At 37.9% G+C, this 22,100-nt stretch overlaps 1 protein-coding gene across 1 annotated transcript in view; it reads left to right on the top strand.

Moving 5' to 3' along the window:
* Positions 1-22,100, top strand: part of LOC130100351 (polyamine-modulated factor 1-binding protein 1) — a 239,432-nt gene that overhangs the window by 193,653 nt on the left and 23,679 nt on the right. Inside the window, exons 14-17 of the mRNA XM_056265779.1 lie at positions 5,917-6,084; positions 16,109-16,309; positions 16,386-16,616; positions 18,225-18,455. Of these exons, the coding sequence (XP_056121754.1) occupies positions 5,917-6,084; positions 16,109-16,309; positions 16,386-16,616; positions 18,225-18,455 (831 nt within the window). The remainder of the gene's footprint in view (positions 1-5,916; positions 6,085-16,108; positions 16,310-16,385; positions 16,617-18,224; positions 18,456-22,100) is intronic.

The following is a 22,100-nucleotide window of genomic DNA, read 5'->3' on the forward strand; positions in this document are numbered from 1 at the left end:
GTCCAAATTAAACATGATTTAATGACTCGTAAATGTAAGTACACATTGATGGTCTAAGACACGAACCGAGCGGTTTGTGTGAGAAAACGAAAAGTATTTATATCGTTTTTACCTCTTGTAAACACAGCCACGTCCAAGTGATCTGAGGGCGCGGGCGCTTCGGTCTTTTCCGGCAAGCGCCGGAAGTGATCTCTCGCGCGTGTACGTCACTCATACAATTGTTTTATTTTAAATTTTTTTTTATTGTTTTCTTTTACAACGGTTTAAACATCCCGGATAAGCACAAATTAGTACCCTTTTAATTAGCCGTCTCACCTACAATCTCTGTTCTGTGTAAACAATGAGTGACGTATACGCGCGAGAGATCACTTCCGGCGCTTGCCGGAAAAGACCGAAGCGCCGGCGCCCTCAGATCACTTGGACGTGGCTGTGGCAAGAACGGTTTGACCTAAAAATATCAAAATTGAAACTACTGCGGAAACAAAGACACCTACATCTTGGATGCCCTTGAGGTAAGCTAAAACATATAAAAAATTTATTTCAAAGTGAACTATCCCTTTAAATGGACTGTTTTCGCTACGGTACCTTTAAGACTTCTTTATATAAATAGCTTCTTTTATTATAGGCTAACCTCAGCATACTAGCATAATTCATTCACACATGAGAAAACTGAGCATGTGCTGATATGTATAGCACTTTTTAAAAAAAGGGTGTAGGTGAAACAATTTTCACTCAGAAATTGCTAGTATATTTCACAAATAATTGAGAAATGGCAAGTAACCCATTGAATTAAACAACTAAGACTGAAATAGTAATTTCTTGTAAAAAGTCATCCAATAAGCTTTGTTTTGTTAACAACTTCATTGTAAAAAAATATATATATATATATTTTTTACAGTGAGTAAACGTGGTCGGTCACACTGTATGTTAAGGGCATTGCAACTTAGGGTGCTTTCACACCTGCCTCATTTAGTTGAATCGCACTAGAGTTCGTTGTGAATGTTTGTTGACAGTTTGCACTTTTAGCATGGCAGCTCACGGACAAACTTGGAGTTGTGAGGAGGTGCGGAGCCTCATAGAAATGTGGTCTGCACTTTGGTCTGCACTCTTAACTTTATCAGTTAAGAGCATGCTCTCTCGTCCACAACCGTCTTACAGCACATACTCGTTTTCGCAAAATCCTAATTACAACATCGTATATATGAAATTTATCATATGATGCTCATAAGTTTCTTCATATTGCGTTAGTAGCTGATGACACCAAATCAGTAAAAGAATAAAAATTGCCTGTTTTTGCACTTCCTGCTTTTCCCTGCTTGAGAATTTCTGTCCAATGAATGGATGACCTTAGCACAAGTGTGGTTTTGTTTACACAATTTGGTTCACTTGCAAAAAGTGCAGTGTGAAAGCAAACCACACCAAACAAAAACAAAAAAATCAACATTTTATTTGGTCCGGACCAAAGTACGTGAACTAGTGGACTTTCCTGGTGTGAATACACCCTTAGTCTCCATAAAGGGTCTGTGGCAGAAGCAGAAGCCATGCTTTTAAACATTGTTTCATTTTACCTTGATCATATCAGCGTTTACTCATTTATTTTGGTGCTAAGATTGTGCAATAACTCATAGGCTGGATTTACATTACATGATTCAAGTGACCCAATTCGATTTTGTCCTCCCATGTGACGGGATATGACCCATGAACGTGTAAGCAGGAAAAAAAGCACACGGATTCTGATATTCTCCGATCGGTTTAAGGCCTCATTCATATGTGGAAATAAATCTGATATGAATCCGATTATCGTACGTCATTGAAATAGCGACGGTGGTGAATGATGTCAACTCAGGTGGGAAACCAACCACGATCACATGACTCTTTTTAATGGCACAATGGAGAACGTTTGTTTTCCAATGTTTTCTGATCTTAAAAGATGGTGCAGAAAGCAAAAAAAAAAAAATTATTTAGTTTGCAAATTCGGCCTAAGCAGGTCAGTGTGTCTACCTTGGGTTTTTTCGTAAAGAAGATGTAAGCTGGTCAGCAAAAAAAATCAGATATTGTCAACATATCATTCTGGCCTTAGATCAGAAGGATGCATCTGAAGGTCTCCGTAGGCCGAAAGCGGACAGGATCAAGGACATGGGCCGTCCAGTCCATCCACACTCACTCACACACTAAAGATGGACCTGACGCCCGCACGTCTCCCGCTTCCCTGTGTGCCAAACTTTTGCATAACTTGTCAATTGAAGTAGAAGGCTGTGCTGGTTTATTTATACATCTCTGACTGGTCAGTTATTTGTTTGGCAGAGTGTCCTTGGATGTTTTAAATGGGACAAACCTGTCACTTCAGTGCTGACTGGATGTTTTGAGTTCTTTGAGAGATTTTTCTTTTTCATATTTATTAATTTATTTTGACTTTTTTTTTTTTTTCTCGAGCGAGCGGGCGAGCTGTGAATTATGCATTGGATTCTGCTCCATGTACTGTTTTTATCATTAGCATTCAGCCCCAGTTATCTCCCGAACTTATGAGTGCCTGTGAAATGTTTGTGATGTTATTTATTTATGTTGCCCTCTCAATTATTCATTTGTTTATTTATTCATGGCAGAACTAACTGCAATTGGAAAATTCATTTTTGCTGAAGGGCACATCCAACCCCCCCACCACCACCACACCTCAATCCGCTCCACCTCCTCTTGCATGAAGGTTTGTTAGTAACGGCTTCATGTGGCATTTCCGAAGACTCAAGGGGAGATGTCATTTTAATCCAAGCAGACGGCTGAAGAGACAGACACAGAGAGAAAGAGAAAGAGAGCACTCTTTTTGCACTATAGAGGTGATGGTGCGTGATTATAGAGAGGCATGTAATGAAAGAGGGATGAATTTGACAGGCCTTATATATCCACGGCTCTACATGTCTCTGTGCCACAGCCGTGCTTCATGCTGAATTCCCTCAGGCCTCTGTGCTTTCCTGCCTTTTCTGGCCATATTTATTTATAATAAAAAAGGCTTTATTATACTTATATCAGATGTCAATAAAGGTAATCTCAGCTGAATTTAACAGAGTTTGCCACGCTTAAATATTTTCCACAGAGCATTATAGATTATATACTATATATATATATTACCTACCGGTCTAAACTTTTGAATATATATATACACTCACCGGCCACTTTATTAGGTACCCCATGCTAGTAACGGGTTGGACCCCCTTTTGCCTTCAGAACTGCCTCAATTCTTCGTGGCATAGATTCAACAAGGTGCTGGAAGCATTCCTCAGGGAGTTTGGTCCATATTGACATGATGGCATCACACAGTTGCCGCAGATTTGTCGGCTGCACATCCATGATGCGAATCTCCCGTTCCACCACATCCCAAAGATGCTCTATTGGGTTGAGATCTGGTGACTGTGGAGGCCATTTTAGTACAGTGAACTCATTGTCATGTTCAAGAAACCAATTTGAAATGATTAGAGCTTTGTGACATGGTGGAAGTAGCCATCAGAGGATGGGTACATGGTGGCCATAAAGGGATGGACATGGTCAGAAACAATGCTCAGGTAGGCCGTGGCATTTAAACGATGCCCAATTGGCACTAAGGGGCCTAAAGTGTGCCAGGAAAACATCCCCCACACCATTACACCACCACCACCAGCCTGCACAGTGGTAACAAGGCATGATGGTTCCATGTTCTCATTCTGTTTACGCCAAATTCTGACTCTAACATCTGAATGTCTCAACAGAAATCGAGACTCATCAGACCAGGCAACATTTTTCCAGTCTTCAACTGTTCAATTTTGGTGAGCTCTTGCAAATTGTAGCCTCTTTTTCCTATTTGTAGTGGAGATGAGTGGTACCCGGTGGAGTCTTCTGCTGTTGTAGCCCATCCGCCTCAAGGTTGTGCGTGTTGTGGCTTCACAAATGCTTTGCTGCATACCTCGGTTGTAACGAGTGGTTATTTCAGTCACTGTTGCCCTTCTATCAGCTCGAACCAGTCTGGCCATTCTCCTCTGACCTCTGGCATCAATAAGGCATTTCCGCCCACAGAACTGCCACTGACTGGATGTTTTTTCTTTTTCGGACCATTCTCTGTAAACCCTAGAGATGGTTGTGCGTGAAAATCCCAGTAGATTAGCAGCTTCTGAAATACTCAGACCAGCCCTTCTGGCAACAACAATCATGCCACGTTCAAAGTCACTCAAATCACCTTTCTTCCCCATACTGATGCTCGGTTTGAACTGCAGGAGATTGTCTTGACCATGTCTACATGCCTAAATGCACTGAGTTGCCGCCATGTGATTGGCTGCTTAGAAATTAAGTGTTAACGAGCAGTTGGACAGGTGTACCTAATAAAGTGGCCGGTGAGTGTATATATATTTTAATATTTTTTAAAGAAGTATCTTAATCCTATGAAGGCAGTGTTAATTTAATCAAAAATACAGTAAAAAACGTAATATTGTGAAATATTACGATCTAAATTAAAGTTTTCTTTTGAATATATTATAAAATGTAATTTATTCCTGTGATGCAAAGCTGAATTTTCAGCATCATTCCTCCAGTCTTCGGTGTCACATGATCCCTCAAAAATCATACAAATGTGCTGATTTGCTGCTCAGTTATCAACTATCAATTGGTGCTCAATTATTAACCATCTGGGATCGATGAACGCACAGATTTTTTCTACATAGCAGCAAAATCGACTTGAAATACTCCGTAATTTTTTTGGCATACAGAAACAGTAAATGGTATATTTTTGTTTGCGTACACTTACAATAACTACAAAACTTTGAATGTTTTCTTTATTTTACAAAAACACAGTGCGCTTTCTGCTGTCTCAGTTTTTGCGAACTTCTTTCTGAAACGCATCAAAAAGGAACCGAACCTCAATGAATACTTGCCACACAGACATGAGAGATATGTATTTAGAAAGCTTGAAGTGTCTACTTTTAAAGTTAGTCATATCGAAAACAAATATTCTCTGCTTTTCATTGAGTTTGGAAGAAACTGTAAGGAATAAGCCTTGAATTTACCTCAGAAGAAGTTGTTATTTTGCTTATTATTTTGAATGTTGGAAACAGTTTTTGATGGGTAAAATGCTTGTGGTTTTTCGTATTCTTTGATTAATAAAAAGTTCAAAAGAACAGAATTTATTTGAATTAGTCTTATGTAACATCATAAATGTATTTATCAATTGTATGTGTCTTTGCTGAATAAATGTTTTGTTTTTTTGTTTTTTTTACTTACCCCAAACATATTGAAGCATATTATAATGATTTTTAAAGGATCATGTGACACTGAAGACTGGAGTAATGATGCTGAAAATTCAGCTTTGCCATCACAGGAATAAATTACATTTTAAAATATACTAAAAATAGAAAACAGGTATTTTAAATTGTAATATTTTACAATATTACTGTTTTTACTGTATTTTAAATCAAATAAATGCAACCTTAGTGAGCATAAGAGACTTTTTTTCAGAAAAAAAAACACTTAATTATTCCAGTTTTGACTGGTATTGTCTGTATATACTTTATTTTTTTGTGTATGTATATATATATATATATATATATATATATATATATATATATATATATATTAAGTTGTTTGCTTAGATCTATGGCTTCATTATACTTTATTAACAGCTACCAATAATCATAATACTAAGGAATCTCAGCCAAAAACACAGTTTACCTTGTTGTTCCATACTTATTATTATTTAGTCATTTTTATACTGAGATTTATGTTAACAGATTTTATCCCAAAATCATGACTTAAAATGCGTAAAGCAGAATCCGGAAATTTCATCTAGGCGATTATGAGTTCCTGATCTTTAGATACTGGCACTGGCTATCAAAAATCCACATTACTTGACTATTAACATGTATTTAATATTGTCATTGTGTGGCTGTGGCGTGTGTTTAGCTCGCAGAGCAGATGCAGGAGGTCCCGTCTAGGAGAGAGGAGGTTGTGGCCCTGCAGAAGGAGTTGAGCAGACTTCAGGAGATCCTGAAACAGAGAGAGGAGGAGATAGAGAAGAACAAACACAACACAACACGGCTCCAGCGAGAGACAGACTCTCTTTACAAACAGGTAAACACACTAACAATCACAAATTGGCCAGTCTGGGTATTGAGAGCTGAAAGAAAACGTGGAGTAAGCATGAGTTTGGTGGTGTTGTTTCTGTGTGTTCAGCTGAAGGGTGTTTGTGAGGTCTCCGGTGAGCGCACTCACGTGTAATATTTCCTGTCGGCTGCATCGACAAAACACACATAGGCATGGAATTCCAATTAACTCCCTTTAATTAGGCCCTCCCTTGCTCATGGCATAGTTCCTTCATTTATTTTAATCTTGTTTATGCACCTTGATTGTTTCACAATATAGATTTTTTTTAATTAGGCAAGATTGATTAAATTGCATTGATTCTCTGTCCTTATTAAAATACCCCCACCCCACTCTACTCTCTCCAAACTGGTGTTATTTTTCATTATTAGTGGTTGTGCCTTCAGCTTGGCTTTAAGTGTGTGTGGGTGTGTGTGTGTGTTATGAAAATAATGTTTATCATACTTTTATTACAGCATCTGAAAGACTGTTGTATTGGCAACCACTTCATGAGCCAGCAGAGGTTTCATTAGAAGCATGCGTGCTGTTTATTAGTCGTAGTTTCTTACAGAATTGCTCCGAACTACATTAAACCAAAGAATACTGTGTTTGTTTTGTTTCAATTTTGTTTATTTTTTCTTTTCATTTCAGTTAATATTTACATAACGTAACAACACATTCACATGTTCACTGTTCTCTGATGTTGTTTAATGGTCACATGACGTGCAAGTAAACTGATCAAATATTTTATCTTTTATTAGTAAGCGTTTTAGGTTACACTATTTTAAGGTGTCCGTGTTACAGTGTAAGGATACATTGAAGTACTGAGTAATAATAATTAACTACATGTACTTACTATAGAGTTAGGAATAGGGGTTGGTTTAGGGTTAGTTGCATGTAATTATGCAGAATTTATAGTTAGTACTACAGTAACTACTTGTTAGTACTACAGTAACTAATTGTGACGTGTAACAAGGACACTAAAATAAAGTGTCATTGTGCTTTATTTTGGCTTTATATCTAGACATTACATTTTTTAATTTATCAATTTATTAAGTTTTAACTCTAATTATAACAGAAATATATTATTTTGTTAATTATAATTGTAAAAAACATTTAAAATAAATACAATTATAAAATGAAAATGAATAGTTGATAATAATAATAAACAATTTTATATACACTGCAAGTTTACAATATTTATGTTTTAAATTCTTCATGTTCAAACTAGTGCTGTCAAACGATTAAAATATTTAATCGCGATTAATCACATTAATTTATGTTTTATTTATGTTTTATTTATGTTTTAAATTCTTCATGTTCAAACTAGTGCTGTCAAACGATTAAAATATTTAATCGCGATTAATCACATTAATGTCATAGTTAACTCGCGATTAATCTCAATTAATCGCACATTTTTATCTAATCAAAATGTCTCTTTATTTCTTTTTGTCCCATTATTTTTTCTAATTTGAATGCTCTTATCAACATGAAAAAGTGGATCAGCTTGCTTTGTGCAAATGTTTTTTTATTGAAAACAACATTGACAATACTGTGTTCAATTTCACATTAAAACATTCTCACTTGGAGCAAATAATCTCTCACACAATGTAACACATGTCCATCAATAAAAGGGTGAAAGAAATACTGACGAGGTCCTGATATTGACGAGGGGGCGGAGAATTCGCATCAGCTGTGTGTGTGTGTGCTTGGCCATCAAGTGGTATTTCAGACTGGACGTCCTGCGATGATGATAGCTCAGTTCACAACGACAAAACACAGATCACTTTGGTCTTGTCAATGGGACCATTTGGCAACTTTTTAAAAGTAACGTTAAACGTTTTTAATTCAGAATCTTATTGGCATCCATTTCGGCGTCTCGCGCTCTTCATCCACTCAAAACTTAACGTTAACCTACTATTTGGCCGGCTCGCAACAAGTGTGTTTCCGGTCTAGCTAGATCCGGTGCTTTCAGACAGGACGCAGAATGCGCGGCGCTACGCCAGTTTTCAAAACTTTTTGGATGCCAAATAGTTTCTATTGGCCGCGCTGGTAATCGTCACAGCGGCAAAAGTTGAACTATTTTGAAATTTGACCGCGGAGTGCACGCCGCTGCTCTTGCGCTTTGGTCGACGAAGCAACAAAACATCCTCGTGCGAGCATGTGAAAAAAAACTACAAAGTTTGCTAGGCCAAAAAGACTTAATCTCGCGATAAAAAAATTAATCGCGTTAAAATGGGTTTGCGTTAACGCCGTTAATAACGCGTTTAACTGACAGGCCTAGTTCAAACCCTTGAGCTTTAAATATTTCAAATCTTCAAGCTTTTATTTTGGCAGAACACTGCTGAAATGCTGCAAACGTCTGTCCACAAAAATGTTGTAAATTTTGTAAATGTGTAAATACAGTAAGCCTAGCATATGCAGCCTTCCTAAATGCACGTTAAACTTGCAGAAAACACATAGCATGTGCTCAAAAACACTTAGAACACTCCATAACAACCAAGTCGTCTGTCGTTGGAGATAACACAGTAAAAGTAACACGAGTTACGTAATCAGATTACTTTTTTTTCTAAAAACAACCAAGCAAGTCCAACCCACGTGAGAAAAAGTAACACAAAAGTAACAAAATTACTTTCCATAGAAAGTAACTAAGTAACACAATCAGTTACTTTTTTAGGGAGTTACACAGTTTAAATGCTTGCGCTCTTTAAAGATGGGTAGATTCTTGTTGGCTGAAAAAAAAATCTGAAAGTAATTTCAACAAAGTAGTTTGTATGTGTCATTATCGTTATAGTTGGGGTTGGACAACTGTATTCTCACAGAATTAGAACGTTAATTAAAACTTTATTGTTATCGTCCTTGATGGGAATGGGCCAGATTTACTAAACAGGGCAAATTAGCGTGAGAGCTCAATTCTAAAACAGCGCTGATGTGAGTGGAAAGTTCTGTGCGTGATCTACTGACGACGCACACATTAAAGAACACAGATGCAGTCAGATAATTTCCATAATGACCAACGCAATCTACCAGGTAGCGTCTGCTTTATTGGTGCGTTCACACATGCTATGGAAAATATGATGTTTTCCACTTGTGAACTGGTATTTACCAGTGTGTTGCGTTCAAGTGCTTTTGTTGTCGTAATGTGATAAAAAGATGGAGATCCAGTCCTGTTATTTAGCTAAAACTATTTTAAATTGCTTAAGTCATCTGCTACAGCCAGAAAATGATTTATCAAAACTCAAATGGTAAATAATATGCTGTATATTTTCTAGATCATGAATAGTACATATTTTTACCATTCACGACTCTCGCGTTGCTCTCCGCCATTTTGAAAAGGTCAAAGGTTATCTCATCTCGGCAACTCGTGCATCAAAATATTCTACGAGCTGCCCAGTGGAAAATAACACATGAGAGGGTGTTCATGTGCATTTTCCACTTCGGCTTTTGGTATTTACCCTAATTACCATAGCACGTGAACGCACCATAAGACTTGCTTTTTTTGGGCAGTAAATAATGGCGCAAACACTAGTACATTGCCGAGCGCAAACCTTAGTAAATCGTGTTGCGTGATTCATTTAAATACTCTCCTGCCATAAATTTTGCGCATGAAAGGGAAACTCCTACAAATGCATATGCGATAAGGTCAGCCACTCCTTTTCAGCGCTAATTTTTCACTGCGTGTCTTTAGTAAGTCTTGACAGCAGTTTTTTAATGCCAAAAGAGGGTTTGCGCTGGCGTAAGCTGTTAGTAAATCTGGCCCTTAGTGTCTTGTTGGCAAATTTTGCACAGGCAGTCAACACTGATTTTGTTTACAAAATGTAAAAATGTAATTATCTTTCGCACTGGCATTAGATTATCATAGTAGATTGTTGTTTCAGTGAACGCTGACTGCTTGTCTAGCACTTGAGGTCCTCTAGTCTAGAAGATCCAGTTCTGCCACAGCGAGCATCTCAAACTCCTGCTGTTTGCTTCACCTGATAAACACTTGATGCTGATCCGTAGAATTTTTAATCATGAAGCGAAGCTCTTTTAATTTTGATCGATGACTCCGTTTATCCTTTACATAACACATTCCCGTCTCTCTTCTACCGCTCCACCTCTCTCAGCATCCCTCCGCCTGGTATGAAAATTATATTAGAAACTAAATGAGATTTGAAATTGTGTGTTTGACAAGTGACTTGATGACAGGGTTTTATTGCAGGGCCTGATCCATGGAAATTTTATGCTAATAACACTGCTGGCCAACCGATCTAGTATGAAATTAATCAGTGGCGGAAAAGAACGAGAGAGCTCCATAAAATGGGTCTACCCTTCCTCTCTCTGTCTGAGTCTCATCTGAAATAGCCATGGGCTGTTGTCTGTGTGATGAGTTTGGGACTGAAATGGGGACTTTGAAAATTACACTGAGCTTAGCACTGATTCATGCTGTAATGCCGCCACGCAACACACTGCTGTCAACTCCCTCCAAGGACTCGAGAAGGTGCACTCTGTCATTTTTTGTTTACGTTGCTCTGGCCCATATGTCATCTTGGTGAAGACTTTTACTGACACCTAGAGGTGTGGATGAAGTGTCACAGAAAAGCTTTTAGTCACTATTCTCAGTCAAGTCATGATTCATTTATTCTACGAGAGAACAAAGAGGGGTTACAGAGATAAAGTGATTTGGGGTTACTGGTCATGTGAACATGTCCACTACAAACATTTTATTAGGCTACTGATATACTGAAAAAGCTCATTTTTCAAAAGTCCTGTTGTATGAGCCAACTTGTGTTTACTTCTCCGAAACCGTCATTCAGCTGTCTCAAAACATTTCATCGTTCGTTCGTTCGTTCGTTCGTTCGTTCGTTCGTTCATTCATTCATTCAGTCAGTCAGTCAGTCGCCATTTTTGGGTCATTTTGCAGTAAAAAACACCCACCAATAATCATGATGCACTTATGTAATTGGTGTTAGTGACAATAAAAGTACAATTGCCTGTGATTAATAATAATAATATGTAATTTTTATACAATATTTTCCTGTAATTGATTCCATTTTACATGGCCTTGCAAGCAGTGTTGGGCAGTAACGCGTTACTAGTAACACGTTACTGTAACGCAGTTACTTTTGACAGTAACTAATACTGTAACGCATTACTTTTTAAATAAATTAACTCCGTTACCGTTACCATATGGCACGTTGTCCGTTACTTTTTAAAATTAATTAGTTGCTGGAGCGGCTGAGAAGTGTGCGCTGTCATTACACAGTACGAGAGCACTGAAGAGACTGCTAGCATTATACAGAGCGAGAGGATACCTGAGGACACATAACAAACTCACTGGCTGAGTTGTTTACGTACACGTGTGAGGCAGCGCGAGCACGGAGATTACAAGCTGCACGGAGAGCGCTGAGCACTTGATGCGCATTTAAAACACAGACAGCGAAACGGTATGAATACAGAACACTTAAGTACACATTGCCATATCATTATAAAGTAATTAATTTTTTGACTAGATGCTGCATCAGCAGAGAAAGAACAGAAGCTTGCCGTCGAGTCTGAGAGGTATAACATTAGTAACGGCTAACTTACCTCAAGCGATTAAAGCAATGTGACAAAAACACACGCAGACCTGACCCACATGTTTTATGTCGCAATTGTTACCATCTATTTGCATTAGTTTATATCCAGCTGGTCACTTTTATGCATTCATTAGCCAGCGAAGTTGTATTTTTAAAACTAGTGACGTGATTGATTGCTTACATTGATATGTTCATGCAGCCGACATCAAGTCTAATCAAGTGTTCTAAAATTTAAGCAAATAAAGTGAAAGACTGTACATGTAATATAGGTCTACATTTATGTAATTTTAATGCTCTGGCCTTTGCAGATATTTAAATATGGCCATCTTCTTCAAGCTTGAATCATATAACGTTAAATGGTAACACTTTACAATAAGATTACAATTTTAGCATTAAATATGGTTAATAAATGTTGTAGAAGTATCATTCATTGTTAGATGTATTTGTATCTCCTTAGTTAATGTAGGCCTACTATGAACTAACAAGAATGATCAAGGTACAATTGTATTGCTCAAATATTAATTCATGCAGTAAAAACCACAGTGGTAAAAACGTATACTGTCAGCTGCATGAACATATCAATGTTGAGAAAGCAAACAAGTCACTAGCTTTAAAAATGCTTGTTTTGTTATTTATTTCAGAAATCCTTGATATATTCAGTTTGTGCTGGTCTGACTTAAATAAAATAGTGCTTAAAAATTACTTTCTGTTTAAGTCAGTTTTGTGTTTGTATAGACCATAACGCATGAAAGGGCATTAATGGGAACATTTAAGAACTTTCTTTAAAAAAGTAACTAAAAAGTTACTTTTAACAGTAACGCATTACTTTTTGGTGTAAATAATCAACAAAGTAATTGAGTTACTTTTTGAATGAAGTAACTAGTTACTGTAACTAGTTACTATTTCTTAGTAACTACTAGTACAACACTGCTTGCAAGGCTGACTGCTTAAACCCTCTAAATGTCATTCAATGCAGCTGATTGAAAATGTTGGTGAAGTTTCATTGTCTCATGTTAGATTAACTAATAATTGGAATTGGGTCCTGGAGTGTAATGTACGTTATCAGCTAACCAATCTGGACCATGGGATATTAATATCAGCATTTAACCACACTTTTTCCTGTTTATAGGTATTTACATACCATATGTGTCAAAGCACCTTTTCTGTGCCACATCTGCAGTGTGAATCAATTTAGTTGGCCAATCAGGCATCCTCGAAGGATCCTAATATTTCTTCTGGCTGTCAAGCCCTTCCTCCACTATACCACCTTTTTCTAGCTTTCATCAACTTAAGAAACATTCATATGCTCTCCTTTCCTCTGCTTTCTTGCTTCATTTATCCCATTCATCTGTCAGTAGTTTTTCCTATGTGCATGTCCATGTGCCGCCTCCCGGCTCGACTCCAAGAAAACAGAAGTGTAGGTGAATCACTAATGGAGTCATTATCAGGTTCCACTCGTTTAAAACAACACAATTAGCGCTGCAGTCTTAATGATGCTTGCAAAGGGAAGTTCAGTGCACTGAGGAGACTCCATCCAGGGCCTTCACCAACCTAATAAATCACGCAAGTTAACTTACAAAACTAATATACCGCATGTGTGTGTGCACAGTAGTCTGTGTGATTTATTATTTTCACCCTGCGAGACATCTGTTACAGTGCTCCTTATTTTTGTAATGCATCATCAGCCAGGGGAAAAAATAATATTATCCAATCTGGGATCAGCTCTCTCTGGAGTCTAATAATCTAATGTAGAGCTGCTATCAGTGAGCCACCACAGACACGCTTCAGGGAGCAAACAGGCTTCGGTGATTTCTGTCTCAGAATCTCTAGCATTCATTATATATGCCAGTGTGTGACTGTAGAAGTGAGTCTGTAAATAGAGAGTTATAATAGCATGATTCCGACCATAAATTATATTCAATGAGCTACATTTGAGGTGTACTAATACTAATTAAGGAATATCACGCACAAGAGTGCTGTTGTACTGAATATAAGAACAGGTAATTGTTGTTAGTGTGATGATGCTTGTATACAACAGTTCTGTGTAGAGGCGTTGTGTGCGCTGTCTAAACAAGATGCTTATTATAGTTCTAGACTAAATGTGAGCATGCATTTACTTATCTCAAATGCAGAAAAACAGATTCAGTATTCCTCATAATATTACGCAAATCTGCAACAATTAAATGTGTTCAATAAAACAAATGCACTTAAAGGGATAGTTCACTTTGAAATTAATTTTTGGTATGTTTTAGCTTACCTCAAGGGCATCCAACATGTAGGTGTCTTTGTTTCCGCAGTATTTTCAATTTTGATATTTTTAGGTCAAACCGTTCTTGTCTGTCAGTCATATAATGCAGGTCTATGGTCACCACCTCAAAGAGCATGCACAGAGAAGTCCAAATTAAACATGATTTAATGACTCGTAAATGTAAGTACACATTGATGGCCTAAGACACGAAACGAGCGGTTTGTGTGAGAAAACGAACAGTATTTATATCGTTTTTACCTCTTGTAAACACAGCCACGTCCAAGTGATCTGAGGGCGCCGGCGCTTCGGTATTTTCCGGCATGCGCCGGAAGTGATCTCGCGCGTGTACGTCACTCATACAATTGTTTTATTTTTTATTTTTTTTAATTGTTTTCTTTTACGACGGTTTAAACATCCCGGATAAGCGCAAATTAGTACCATTTTAATTAGCCGTCTTAATCTCTGTTCTGTGTAAACAATGAGTGACGTACACGCGCGAGAGATCACTTCCGGCGCTTTCCGAAAAAGACCGAAGCGCCCGCGCCCTCAGATCACTTGGACGTGGCTGTGTTTACAAGAGGTAAAAACGATATAAATACTGTTTGTTTTCTCACACAAACCGCTCGTTTCGTGTCTTAGGCCATCAATGTGTACTTACATTTACGAGTCATTAAATCATGTTTAATTTGGACTTCTCTGTGCATGCTCTTTGAGGTGGTGACCATAGACCTGCATTATATGACTGACAGACAAGAACGGTTTGACCTAAAAATATCAAAATTGAAACTACAGTGGAAACAAAGACACCTACATCTTGGATGTCCTTGAGGTAAGCTAAAACATACCAAAAATTAATTTCAAAGTGAACTATCCCTTTAATCTCATTTTATTGACCGATGTCTTTGACCTTCGATTTATCCAATTCAAACACATAAGCAAAAATTACTTTAGATAAGCATCACATTTGTGTTTAATTTTTTTTGTCTTTTCTTGCATCCTATTCTTCTGTGATTCAGAATGGCAGCAGCTTGAAAGGTTTGTTTGAGCTGCGCCCTCTACTGTATAGGCGTGGATTTGCATTTCCTTCAGCTCGAGGCTTAATCATTTCACTTTTGGCATGAAAGGGCCTTGACATTTGCCAAAAATAAAATTTTGTTAATAAAAAAACAAACAAGCAAGCCCCAACCAGGTGAGAAAACGTCACGTAAAAGTAGCATTACCGCATTTCTTTCAATAAAAAGTAACTAAGTAGCGCAATTAGTTACTTTTTAGGGAGTAACACAATATTATAATGCATTACTTTTAAAAGCAACATTGCCAACACTGTCTGAAGAAATTATAGTGAGTCACTTACCAACAAAGTATTACAAGTGTGTATATTTGTTATTTGCTAATAAAAATAGTGCCAGAAGAAGCCAAAGCATAAAAATGTGCATGTCAACCAGTCTAACCGAGACGTTGCTGTGAGCATATAAGACATGCTGCTGCTGCACATGTAACATATACATGATTTAACCCCCTTAGCTGATCTATACAGGTGGAGCTGGGGAAGGTGGAGGGTTTCTGAAAGCACGCTGCATACTGCTAACAGCAACACACCGGTATTTGTTTGAAAGTTGACGCAACCGCTACCAATCAGCTGTGCTATGATGTGATCGCTACCAAATAAGTTAGATATATCAGCCTGCGCCATCTAGAGTTTCATGCCAGAACTAGGTATTTACTTGAAATATAAAATTTATTGGTGAAATAAGGCAATAGGACAAGCAAATATCTGCATTGTATAGTAGTTTAATAGTATCATTAAACCTCTTGAAGTTATTATTTCATCCCACACATTTAACACGTAAACATAAACAAGGCATTGGATCACTTGCGCAGCCATATCTCTCTTGCGCGGTTTCACAAAATTAATGTCCATTTTTATACTGTACATTATGATGTTCTGATGCCTAAATTTACATTTAAAATGACTTATTTTAGTTTTTAGTGTTTTTTATTCGTTTTTAGTGTTTAGTTGTTTTGACATAATCATACAGAACTTTAATATTAACTTGAATATAATTATTGGCATAACGCTATCGGACAGAATATCAATGTCAGTGCATCACTAATCCGTTCTCAATTCCACGCCACAAACACAGACAAGCAAAGTGATATAAACAGGGAAACGTTACTAGGTTGTTTTTTGGTCTTGGTTCTGTGTCAGTGTATAGGTCAAAATGAAGAGCTTTGTGATCTGCGTGAGGAGATGCAGCGCTGGCAGCAGGAGACCCTGGAGCAGAAGGAGAGCCGGGTGAAGGAGGTGCAGGACCTTAAGAGAGAGTTGCAAAGCACACAGATTCTCCTGCAGCTGCACAGAGATAACCTGGAGAGTCTGCACCGACAGCAGAGAGACACAGAGGACGAGGTGAGGCAGCACAGCCGACTTCAGTTTCACTATAACCCAACTTCTGTTTCTAAATATAAGTGTTTGTGTGTGTCAGGCCTTCTGCAGGGAAGCAGCTCTCCACAGTCAGGATGCAGAGATGGTTCAGCTGAAGTCAGATCTATTGGAGGCTGAGAAACTGGCCACAGATGCTGAGGCTCGACTACAACCTCTTAGTGAATCCCTCGAGTTCTGCAAACACAAGTACCAGGCCTGCCTCAGCAAGATCGCCCAACTAGAGAACACTCTGCTTAGCCGAGAGGAGGACCTGAAAGAGGCCCACAATCAGGTTGGTACTTAAATTAGTCTTAGTTACCTTTAGAATTAAGTCATTGCATTGCAACTAGTGATGCACAGTATATTGATATCATTACCATCCAGCGTACACTACCGTTCATTTGGGGTCAGTATGATATATATATATTGTTTTTTAGAAATTAATACTTTTATTCAGCAATAAATCTTTAAAAAATGAGAATAAAGACTGTCACTTTAAGGTTAAGGTTACTAAAGATTTCAAATTAATGCTGTTCTTTTGATCTTTCTATTCATCAAATTATCCTGAAAAAAAGTATCACAGTTTCCAAACAAAATGTTTGTTCTTCTTATTCATTTAAAGACTTTTGTCGATCTTCGACTCGTGCGTGTGTGACTACAAGTGACTGCAGAAAATCAGCATATTAGATTTCTGAAGGATCATGTGACTAAAGACTGGAGACATTTGCCATTACAGGAATAAATTCCTTTTTGAAATATATTTAAATACAAACCAGTTATTTGAAATAGTGATAATAGTTCATATAAATACTATTTTTACTGTATCTTTATTGGTAGTGCATAACCGCATAAAGAAAACCATCACATTACTGTACATCATCAGTCTGTCTCGTTGTACTGTACTTGCAAACGGGCCTAAAATTAACAAAATATGTCAAATATGACGCCCTAGGATGAGAATGCGTTGAAATATTCAAGTGCAAGAAGACACGAAAGGGAGCACATTATTTGCAAATACTAAGTCGTCCTAATTCATGTCGTCTTGTGCTTGAGCGGACATATTCACACAAAATTAAGTAATAAAATTGTATCCTAGTCGGTTATGTCTTAAGTGAACATAAACAGTTGAGAAAGTAAACGTATGTGAATCAGTATATTAGATCCGTGCATTCGCTCTTAAAGTGACAGCAAACAACAAAGGACAAAAAAAAATCAATCACTGATCTTGACTGAATAACTTTTATAACTTTAATTAGGATTAATAAGAATGTATAATTTTCAGACTATGCAGTGTTATTTTACATTTGCGTACTGTATTAAATTTCTTTACCTGAAAACTACTGTTAGACCAACCTGAAAAGCACTGCTTATTTCATTTGAATATTTGTTATATTGTATTTATTTGTGCTTTTGTTTGTAATTTTGATTAATTGTTCTTATTTTATTACTGACTGTTTACTTGTCTTTAATAATGATAATATTTAGTTAGGATAGTAGTTTTAGCTGTGGTCTTGAAATTAATTGTCAATCTGGTGTAAGTGAAAGATTTACTGAAAGATTTTGGTGTTATTACAGCCTGTTTTTACAAAAATATTTTCATGGCCGGTAAAACATATTTATGGCCGGTGCATTTTCTTAAGTCACCAGCCATTCGCAGGTGTGGCAAAAAAAAAATTTGTTTTAGGCCTTGCTTGCAAATATCAGCATTACTATTAATACAGGTTTCATATTGGAGTGAACAAAGACCAAAGACTTGATTTATAAAAATCTAGCTTTCTGCAACATTTTTGAGCTACAATACTCTGAAGCTAGAGGCTGTATAATGAATTACTGAGAGCAGACATCAGTGCTGATAGTGATATGTGTTTGTCTGTGTGGCTGACTGATTTGGTCTCCTCAGGTGGCCCAGAGGGAAGAGCAGGTCCTCCGTCTGAGAGCTCAGGTTGTAGCTCTGCAGGGGGATCTGCAGGTACACTGCACCCAGCTGGAGAGCGGAGACGATGCCCTTGCCACGCTGAGCCAGAAGCTCCGAGATACACTGGAAGAGCTGGAGCACAGGCGTAATCACACAGAAGAGTGTGAGCTGCTCATCCACACACTCAGAGACACAGCTGCTAGCCTTCGTCGACAGGTAGCCCAACCGGAAACACCATTAACTAAACCATAGCTGAACAGGTCTGTCTCTTCGCAGTGACCATGATTTTAAGTAAGATCAAACATCTTGGTCATTCCTGTCCAACAAATGTAGTCCTAACCCTACCTCTAATCCTAAGCATTAAGAACCACTAAAAGCAAAGAGAATGAAAGGAATCTGACGAGTTGGTGTCTAGGTCATTGATGAATAAGAACTTTCATGAAAACATCTTCATTATCAGTATTCTCACCATCAAAGTTTTAAATATTACTTGTGTAATATAGCAGTTAAATAAAGGTCTGCAAAATTTTAAAGATCAAAGTTCTCAACAAATAAAGTTATGGTCTCCTAAAAAAAAAGAATAAATTCTGAACTGCTGAAATGGGTCATCAGCCAATTCAGTGTCACTTCTTGACATATTCCTCACATTTGCATAATGCCAGCCTATGGTCTTCATCTTCTTTGGCCCACCCTCTAACACTAGTTCTAGCTGAGGCCTGAAAGTGTTTGGTTCGTGTAAACATGTCGAGAAGAGGCTTTCTGTGCAGCGAAAGCAAATCCACTTTGCATGCACTTCCAAATGATGAGGACTCGTGCTGACATTGATATTGTAAATCAGATCCCATCATTACCATTCGTATCACTGTGTATCAAGCACTGAGGAAGTCTCCAGAGTCGAGATTCAGATATGGTAATGGACGTTTCATTTCCAATACATGCACAGTCAACCAATCAAAACTGACTGGGCCATATGACCAATCAGAGCAGAGTAGGCTCTCTGAAAGGAGGGGTTTAGAGAGACTGAATCCTTTATCAAACGGTTTCAGACACTGTGAGAAAAAGAGGTGATTATGCAATGTATATTATGAGAAAATTAAAGTGTATTTTGACTTGGATGCATGTAGATCTATTGTAGGAGACCTCCGAAACAAAACTAGGAAACTTTTAATACGGCTTAGAAAGCACACGACGATGGAGATGGTAAGAAATACAGTCTTTAAACGAATAACAAACTCAGAAGACAAACAATAACCGACAACGACTGAACAGAACAGGAAGTATAAATACACATAGTAAATGAGGACACTAAACAGAAACTGGACAAAGATGAACTAAACAGAAACCAACTAATTGAGAACTCATACAGACACGACAGGAATGACTAAACAGAGCATAATTGTGACAAAAACACCATAATTTTTTCTTTACTATCTTCATCATGATATATGGCCAGTTGTCCTGAAAAAAATATAGAAATGAATATTAATGCAGTAAATCGAAACATGCTCATAAAAGAAGTGTTGTATTTAAGACATTTTATGTATGAATGAATAGCATTTTAATGTGTTTTTGAAACAATATTTAGATCCAAACAAATCTATGAGCATCATGTCATTGACTCAGAAATGTTTTTCTAGGAATGTTGATCCAAGAAACGTGTCCTACTTTGGCTAAATCACCATATTTTCACTCCTGTGAGCTATTAAATTGAGTATCGTGGGTCCCAGAGAGATGCTGCAGATTTGCACTATGAATGCCCCATAATGCAACAGACTTAACACACTCATCTCCTCCCTAGAGTTGAATTCTGTTGGGTTTAGATTGCCAAATGAAACCTAGTTACCACATGTACAGGTGGAAAGTGTCTTGTTAGTGCAGCTTGAGGTGTGAACACAATGGGGAAGAGAATCTACGCCACTCTACGGGTGCAAAAGCCAATCTGAGCTTCAGATACATTTGAGTGTTCTGACTGGATTGTATCGATCCAGGTCAGAACCCTCACGCTTCATGCTATGTGCGGAGAGAGCATTTTCAGGTGTTTCATTTCCCACAGTGTCAGCTGGAGAGCTGTGATAGGCTCTCTTGAGGAATTCTGGGAGTTGAAGTTGTTATTGATTTGTAGTTGTTGGGTAAAGATAGCGTGTGTGGCCCTTTCAGACAGCTCGGCTGGTGTTTAAATGGACCTGAAGTTGTTTTGATTTGCGTGTACATTGACCGGGAGGGGCGGCCGGTTGGCGTAAAGTGGAAAAGCCTGCTGGGTCTGTGGTGTCTAGTCGAAATAATGGGCATTGCTCTCAGCGGTGGAGGGACAGGCCTTGTCCTACAGCCCAGCGGTGCAGTCACCTCTGTCGGATACAGTGCACACTAGGTGTGAGGACCTTCCTGCCCTACCTTCCCGTTCCTTTTCTCCTCTAGCACCTCCAGCATCTCCTCTCAGATGTCTATGATGCTCAGCGTCCCATTAGCAATCCCTAAACATCACACTCATGTATGCTATATTGATCCAACTGTTTTCAGTCAGGACCTCAGAACACACACGTCCTTCAGCCGTTCGCCCATGTCTCCTTCCTCTACGTTTAAGCTTCCCTTAATTGCTCCCTCTTACTCAAAACCTGCTGCGCCCCGGCATTACAGCACATAACCTTCAACAGTGTGAGAAGGGAAGTTTCCTTGATGTGATGTAAAACATCACATCAGTCAATCACCTCACTCTTTTTTCATCTTCAGTGGGAGCTGTCGGCAATAATAATACTCTTAAAGGAGAAGTTCACTTCAGAATTTAAATGTCCTGATAATTTACTCACCCCCACGTCATCCAAGATGTTCATGTCTGTCTGTCTTCAGTTGAAAATAAATTAAGGTTTTTGAGGAAAACATTACAGGATTTTTCTCCATATAGTGGACTTCAACGGGAACCAATGGGTTGAAGGTCCAAATTGCAGTTTCACTGCAGCTTCAAAGGGCTCTTTGCGAGGAATAAGGGTCTTATCTAGCGAAACCATCTGTCATTTTCAAAAAAAAAAAAAAAAAAAAAACATGTTTATACTTTTTAACCACAAATGCTCTTACACTCAATGTAAGATTATTATTTTTTAATTAGGTCTATATTTTCTGTCTATTTATTTCTTGTCTGCATTGTTCATATGTAAGGCACCTTGAATTGCCAGTACGATATCATGTTCTATATAACCTTCCTTGCTTATTCCTAGCTCATCGTCGATTTTGTCTTTCTCAGAACAACAGCAACAGGCAGTGTGACATAACGAAATATTATCTTCGTTAAGTCTGAGGCCATTTGGAACTGTTTTATATTCAGTCTTCAGTTCTGACAGCACTGTGCTGGACTGATTTATCTTTCTCATAAGGAAGAACTTAACAGGCATTAGGTCCTGTTATCAGACCTTACTCTAACTGAAGAAGATCAAGACCAGATCGAGACTGAGCTGCTTATGGTTTTGCATGCTGTTTTACAGTTCAGAATAATAACTACCCAGACTTTCTGTCCAGAATACTGCTTATTTCCCTATTCTATAACACACAATAAAGCGCATAATCATGGCTCATGAATATTAATTAGATGACAGATCATTTTTCACCTACTTAATATTCAGTAGACTTGGTAATTGGGCACAAGTGGCCTTTGGGGTTATTCAAGATATATATATTTTAATATACGTGTTCCCTAGGAATGAAACCTATATGACCATGGTGTTTCTAGCACCATGCTTTACCAATAGTTACAAAAATACAGTTTTATCACTTTTATCACAACATAAATTTGAATGTGTGAACAGTCTGTTGCTGGAAATATGGATTTCCAGCAGGATTGTAAATCTAAAGAACTTTTGAGAGCTGAATGTG

Source organism: Rhinichthys klamathensis, unplaced genomic scaffold, assembly GCF_029890125.1.
Source record: "Rhinichthys klamathensis goyatoka isolate OS25496 unplaced genomic scaffold, OSU_Roscu_1.1 h1tg000240l_1, whole genome shotgun sequence".
Classification (NCBI taxonomy): domain Eukaryota; kingdom Metazoa; phylum Chordata; class Actinopteri; order Cypriniformes; family Leuciscidae; genus Rhinichthys; species Rhinichthys klamathensis.